The following is a 7504-nucleotide window of genomic DNA, read 5'->3' as shown; positions in this document are numbered from 1 at the left end:
TCCTGTCACCCATTGGACTAAAGAGTGGGCGGGACTCCATGCGGTATCCCCCAACGAGCAACTGCGGGGGCGGGGCTCCCTGGGTAATTTGCCCAATGGGCAGCAGCGGGGGCGGGGCTCCCTGCCCGGCTACCCAATAGCCGGAGGCCTGCGCACAGCGCGCGCGCCGGCCGGCCGGCTGAGGTGAGAGGGTCGCTCAGTCGGACGATGGCGGAGGGCTCGGCGCGGCGGTGCCTGCGGCTGGAGCCGGCCGCGGCCCGGGAGGTGCTGGGCGCGGCGGACACGCTGCTGTTCGACTGCGACGGGGTGCTGTGGCGGGGCGACGCGGCGGTGGCGGGCGCGCCGGCCGTGCTGAGCCGCCTGCAGGCCCGGGCCAAGCGCCTCTGCTACGTGACCAACAACAGCAGCCGCACGCGGGACGCCTACGCCGAGAAGCTGCGGCGCCTGGGCTTCCCGCCGGCCGAGCCCCGCCAGGTCTTCGGCTCGGCCTACTGCGCCGCCCGCTACCTCAGCCGGGCGCTGCCGCCCGACGCCGCCGCCTACGTGCTGGGCAGCGCCGCCCTCAGCGCCGAGCTGCGGGCCGTCGGCGTCCCGCACCTGGGGCCCGGCCCCGCCGCCCTGCCCGGCCCCGGCCCCGCCGACTGGAGCCGCGCGCCGCTGGATCCGGCCGTGCGCGCCGTGCTGGTGGGCTTCGACGAGCACTTCTGCTACGCCAAGCTGTGCCAGGCGCTGCGCTACCTGCAGCGGGGCGGCCCCGACTGCCTGCTGGTGGGCACCAACCGCGACCACCGCCTGCCGCTGGAGGGCGGCGCCACCATCCCCGGTGCGTGGCTGGGGCGCCGGGCCTCCTGAGGGGGGCGGTGGGTCCCCTCAGGCCGCTCCCGACGGAGGGCGTCGGCCCTGGCCACGGCCTGAGGCATGGATTTTTGCATGTGTGTCTCCGCGTTGCGGGAGGGATGGTTGGGGCTTGAAATATCACCAAAATATGTCCCCACTGTGAGCTTAGTGCCACGTCTGCAGCCCCTCTGCTGGCCAGTGCACTGGTACTTGGTGTCACAGCTGTCGTGCAGCTCTGTGCCCCATCCACAGTCCCCTTGGCCAGGTGATGTGCTGGCACCCTTGGGTCACAGCTGTCACACAGCTCCATGCCTGTCTGCAGTCTCCTTGGGCAGGCAATGTGATGGCCCCTGATGTCACATCTGTTACATTTCTGTGCCCCATCTGTAACCCCCTCCACCTGATCATGTGCTGATGTAGGCATCCAGCCTGCTTCACTCCAACATTAGAATTAGGAAAGGGCCATTCAGTTATTCCTCATGTTCTTCCCCTGGAGGACCCTTTGTGGATGCTACTCTAGATGTCCCTTTGCCCTGGCATCAGCTTCTTTGCTCTCCAGCCCACCCCCAAGTTACAGTGAGTGAAAAGTGCTTTCCTGAACAACATGCATCCCTACTTCACATTCTGTAGCTTCTTATTTAGTTTCTTGACCCTTCTCTCTCTGTTCCAAGAGATATGGATGTGATGGCAGTACCTACAACCTGTGTGACTTTATGCTTCAGTTGTCTCCTCTGCTGTATTTTGTTAAAGAATGTAGTGGGACACCTATGCTGCTTGTATATGGGTATCTCGATGGCAGTACAAGTTTTGGGGACCAGGTGTCTTTCTTGGATACAGTCCACTGATTACAGCTGTGTAGAAACCAGCACTCTGATGCTGGGTGGTTGGGGACTGCACTGGCTTCATGATTCAGGGCTGCCCTGTTCCCTATGGAGCCTGGATCTGTTGGGGCCAGTGATCACCAGCAGCCTGATCTCTACGGTTGAATACACAAGTAGAATCTTTCCGATTCCAGTCAGAGCAAATGAGGCAGTCTAAATCTGGAGTATTCTGGAATATAAAAAGCTTGAGGGGTTTGACCCTGGCTGACCTGTGGCCTAAGTTCCCTCTAAGCTGCGTGGCCACACAGCTGCCTATTAAGCCCCGCAGAGGGGCTCCGGGCTGTGGCCAGGGGGTAAGGGCTGGGGGAGTCCGTTCTCCTCACCACAGCCCCAGGGCGGCCTGCATCCTGAACCCTTCATCCTTGGCCCCACCCCAGAGCCCACCACCCCAGCCAGAGCCCTCATGCACCCCTGCCCAGCCTCCTACACTCCGAATCCCTCAGCCCCACCCCCACTGCATGAATTTTGTTATGTGCGCCAATATGAAGGTGATGTGTCACACATCACCTCTATATTGGTGCACACAACAAAATTCACTCCGCACATGAATGTAAAATATGAGGGAACACTACCTGTGGCCCTCTTTTCACCTGTTCAGTCACAGAACTGGATTTTCTAGAAAAACCTTTACTCTAAACCCTCTTCTGTTGCAGTAGCATGCAAGCATCCCACCCTTTGCAGCTGACTGGGGATCTGATGGAATGCAGGCACGGCAGTGAGGTCTATATGGCAGCAATCGCACTGCATGGCTTTGCTAGCAGGGTAGCTCAGCACCCCGTTAGTTATTGCAAATTAAAATATTTTATAAATGAGAGCGAGGGGTTGGATTTCCCTACTCTGCCTTAATCTGCACCAGGCAAGCTGCCTCTTGCCCATTATTAGGTCTTTAATATTGTGGGGTTACATGTCTGAAATACCATGCAGTGCAGCAGTGGCTCATCTGGGTACCACAAGTCCTGTCCTATATTTCACTTAGCTTTTCTCTTCTGCCTTCAGGGACTGGCTGTCTTGTGAAAGCGGTGGAGATGGCAGCAGAACGTGAGGCATTCATCATAGGCAAGCCCAGCCGATACATTTTTGACTGCGTGGCGAGTGAGTTCAAGATCGAACCTGCTCGTACCATCATGGTGGGAGATCGACTGGACACAGACATCCTTATGGGCAATAACTGCGGCCTCACCACTCTCTTGACTCTCACTGGAGTCACTACTCTGGAAGAAGTCAAAGGTCACCAGGAGAGTGACTGCCCTTCCAGGAAAAGCCTGGTTCCTGATTACTATGTTGATAGCATAGCTGACCTTCTTCCTGCACTTGAGGATTAAAATAGCAAAAATCTCTCCAACTCCTGAAATGGTACCCACGTTAGTGAAGGGCAGTAGTTAATATCACCACTCATTACTTCAATACACACACAGTGTGACACCACTTGCAATTGCAAACAGTCAGCTTTTAACCTTCCATTTGAGTCCTATGATGATTTTGTTTACGAATCTTGTTTTTAAAATGCACTTTGAAATGAAGAGGGCATTATAGTGTCACCCAGTCGTCTTGTGGTTTTTAAAGCCAACACGTACATCAAAATGTTTGCGAGATGAGGTGTCAGTATATTGTTTTGCTGGACTGGGTTATGGAAAACAGAATAGATTTAAAAATGAACCAACCTTGCGGTATGTTTTGAATGACAAACCGTAGCTCAGACTTGATTATTCAGGGAATTAACTCTTTGGTATAGCTGTCTAATGGCTCTCTTCTATGATTGCACAGGCTGGCTCAGTTAGAATTTGGTCCCATGCTGGGTTTTTGATGCTTACTCAGGTCCTGTTCTAGATGTGCAGCCTATTGCAGGTGTAACTTCAAGGGAGAACAATTCAAATATCTGTCCTGTATTTGATCATATAAATTGCAGTTGTGATACAAATTGGACCGATTCTACATGCAAAGTATATTAATGATATCTTCTGTATGTTGTATTTGTCCAGATATTGGATGTATATGTAAAGTATGTGTGGTATATAAAGTAATTACCTTGACTGACACTAAAGAGATATATCAGAAATGTATTTAAAGTATACATTAAACTTAATATATTGAGAATTTATCTTGTTTCCCAAAAAGAAGGATATGAGGAATGTTCTTCACCCTTTAAGGATTAATTTTTAAAGGCACTTACTGCATTCTCTCATTAGTATGCAAGTGTAATCACACAGAACTATCCTACATTAATACCATTTGCAGGAAAGAATTCTAGCAACTGATACTTTAAAAAAAGTCAGTTGTGATCATCCTTAGAACTCCCCAGTCCCTCATTATCAAAACAAATGTTTGCCTGGGCTTCAGCTGTGTAAACTCTAAATCTGCTCCTTCTTTGAGGAATCTGTACAGTACACATGGTAAATCTTCCTTACTCCCTGGGCTTATTTTGTGTGGAATAGTGATTAAGTACTGGAACAGCATGGTGCTTCCTTTACATTTCTGATGTTAATACCTTCCTTGCAGAGCTGGTATGAGGGCCTGACACCAGCTACTTGCCTAGGTAAGAGTGAATGCTCAGGTTATTTTGCTTCACAGCTTTAAAATAGGTCTCCAGATAGTTTTTGTTCTTGCTGCACTAACCTCCACAACAAATATTTTAAGCTTTTGTGTTTAAAAAATAACTCAAGTAATCAGATATGCAAATTGTGTGTTCCGTTATTCAGCAGAAGTTCTATTGGTAATTGAATGAGAGTCTGTGTTTTAATTTCTCTCTCATTGTTCTATTTGAACCAGTCTGGCAGTGTATATTAGTGCCATTTCCTCATACTTAAACACTTGAAACAAGTAAATGTATCATCTTATTCATACAGCAATAATTGTGCAGTTCATAATATCTTTGTGTTACCAGGATATGAGCTGAAAAAACTCTTACAAAAGGTTAGTTATAAATTAATGTCGGCATTCATCTGTAACTCTGGAAGTGTGTAAGAGGCATTAGTCATATCTCTACCCTGTATTATGTTTCCTTTGTAAGCCTCAAAAGGCTTCGAGATGAAATGCCTGTGTCATGTAGAATTTGTTCTTGACACTAGTTAATGTAAAATTGGACATTGTGGGTTTATTGCAGTTTGGGAAGACTTCAGATACAGTGTGTTCTTGGATTTATTTTCTAGACTTGTATGTATCAAATTCTATAGAGATTCAGGAAAATATGTTAAGTAAAGGAGTAAATATCAGTGTGTTATTAAACCATGTAACAGCTGCACATCATCCCTGTTGAGAACTATACCTATACAATGGCACCATTACCTCTATTCATTCTGTCTTTCCCTGAGTATTGTGGAACTGTATTGGTGAAAGCATTTATTATGCTTAAAGAGTCTCCATAAATTTTATTGGAGTTGTCAGTACTATACTTGAATTTACATTAAACTTACAAACCTGTTTTTCCTTTGGCTTTTCTCATTGTTTCTGTGGTCTGTTCTGTGTTTACATATAATGTTACAACAACATGAAATATTGCATCTAAAGGGGTGAAATACATATGCTGTTATATTGCTAACTCTGTTTTTTAGAACTAATATTCACTCAATCTTATTCTCCATTTTCAATACCTAGATCCAGCAATGAGTGGGATGTAGAAGCCTATGTGACCTGGCTAGCATTTTCACATTCTTGCATTTTCAGACAAAATATCTTGCTCAGCATGACTAAGCAGGTTCCTGCCCCTTTTTGTTCAGAATAATTAGAATAGTTTGTGAAAGATTTCACTTGACTTTTCTATCTCTGAGAGCATTTATGTGGTATAAACTTGTTTGAAAGAAAGGTAGAGTGAAAGTGTTACAGTGTTGGTCAATAGTTACTCTTGCAGAACTAACCAGTGTGGTTAAATTACATCACTGCCTACTCTTTCTTCAGCGGAGCTGAAGCTACTTCCTTTAAGGAACATGTTGTGCCATGGTATTTCACAATGCCAGCATGTGCTGAAGAGTTATTTCCTCTTACTACTTTTAAAACTTGAATGAGAAAAGTGGCCAGGTAACCCTTTGGCTTTAGTAGAATGTAGGCATGCTTTCTTAATTATGTGTCACTAGAGCACTTTGTATCATTGATTACTAGTAGGTTAACTTCACGCTGTCTTTTCTGAATTTTCAAGTCATACAGAAGTAACAATAGAATGAGAAGAAGCACAACTGTCTCCATTGTCAGTTTCCCTTTTTCTGTCTTTCTAATAATAAACTAGTGGGTCTCAGATAACAAGGGTGGAGCCCTCTTTGGTCCTCTGCACAATTAAACATTGAGAGGCAATGTACTATTGGGTGTCTGGGACTTGAGAGGCAATGTGGGAGGCAGGCCAGGTGCTTCAAAAGGAATGAAAAAACCAGTAACCAGCCATTTTGGGCTTGCTCCTGCAGTGAGGCTTACCTTTATCCCAAGCTCATTATGAAAATTCAAGACAGCCTGCTCAAGGTTGTTATGTAGCAGTTTCCTTGTAGTCCTTACTCTTCTAGATCTCCTCTGGGTAAACTGGTGGTTGTATGATGTACAAAAATCTTACTTGTGTAAGATCTGCTTTAAAGAGGGTCCTCTAGAGAGCCATGATGAAGCCCATAGCATTTATTATAATAGAGGTTGGGCTTGATGTGGCCACATTTCTGAGCTCTAGCTAACCCTACAGGGATACACACAACACCTGTTATCAGTCAACTTATAAAACTGACATCTAATAGGAAAAGCTGTATACCTAAGTACTATAACATACGGATCCTGTCGTCTTTGGCTGCCAGTGACAGTGATGGGTAGTGGTGGTAGCTTTGCAATGCAGGTACCTCTTCACTGGGAACTGGACTAAGCTCATTAAAGTAGCTGCGATACATAGATGGAGCCTGGGGCAAATCTGTACTGCGATGACCTGTGCTGCATCAGTCTCTGGGTGAATAAAAATCAATGTAAATTTAAATTTTTATTTAAAAAAAAAACTATTTGAAACTAACCTCTGTTGAGGCCTAAACTTACTATACTCTGTTAAAACTATTTAAATTAAATACACAAATAATATTTAGCTGTACTTATTTTCTGCCAATTTTAAAGAGTCAAAATCACTGAACTAGAAGTCACTGGCTAAGCACCTGGAACCAGAGTTTGTTGAAGTGCTAAATCAACTTCTGACCCCTATAGCCTCTTCTGCAGGTTCAGAGAGAATGTTTTCTTCATTTCAATTTATTCAACTAGTTCAGTTCAATGACTAGATCATTCAAAGTTAGAAACCAATTGAGAGTTGAAAAAGCTTGTTTTTCTCTTCCAATCTATGGGGCAAAAAAATAAATATGAGAGGATGAGATCTACTAGATCTAAAATCTCAAAGGATGTGATGACCAGAAACCATCAGTTAAATTCACTAATTACAGATACTTCTTTTGCACTTTAATAAATCAGTTTTATGTTTTGATAAACATTATTCTTATGTATCCAGCACATTTAAGGTAGTTTTATTAATTTTTTTGAAAAATGCTGTTTTGTCCTTTTTAAATTGAATTTGAATATTCATACAAACCACTGGAAAGATTATGAATAATTTCTAACTTCTTAAATGTAAAAATTAAGAATCTGAATAAATGTAACTTAAGCTGTATATCTTAAAGGTGGATAGATCTATTGTATTTTCTTGGTTAGCAAAAAGAAGCACCAGTTTAGTGTAAAGGCTATATTTAGTTGCAAATCAGCTTGTTTCAAGGATTACCAACTAATGAGAATCAACCTTTCCTTAGGAAAATAACTAAAAAAGTACAAATGCAAAACATGATTAAAACTGA

General features: G+C 45.0%; 1 protein-coding gene across 1 annotated transcript; it reads left to right on the top strand.

Annotated features, from left to right (window-relative positions):
- The first annotated feature begins 207 nt into the window (after positions 1-207).
- Positions 208-5141, top strand: PGP (phosphoglycolate phosphatase). The gene is made up of 2 exons (XM_030579203.1): positions 208-823; positions 2715-5141. The coding sequence occupies exons 1-2, from the start codon at positions 208-210 to the stop codon at positions 3038-3040; spliced, it is 942 nt and encodes a 313-aa protein (XP_030435063.1). The 3' UTR covers positions 3041-5141.
- Positions 5142-7504: the final 2363 nt, after the last annotated feature.

Source organism: Gopherus evgoodei, chromosome 10 (assembly GCF_007399415.2).
Source record: "Gopherus evgoodei ecotype Sinaloan lineage chromosome 10, rGopEvg1_v1.p, whole genome shotgun sequence".
Lineage (NCBI taxonomy): Eukaryota > Metazoa > Chordata > Testudines > Testudinidae > Gopherus > Gopherus evgoodei.
Note: the sequence above shows the minus strand (reverse complement) of the source record. Positions and strands in the feature narration are given on the sequence as shown.

Bases quoted from the DNA above. Each gene is read 5' to 3' on its own strand.
- PGP (XM_030579203.1), top strand. From the start codon at position 208: ATGGCGGAGGGCTCGGCGCGGCGGTGCCTGCGGCTGGAGCCGGCCGCG. The intron at 824-2,714 runs GTGCGTGGCTGG...TTCTGCCTTCAG, and splicing joins GGGCGGCGCCACCATCCCCG to GGACTGGCTGTCTTGTGAAA.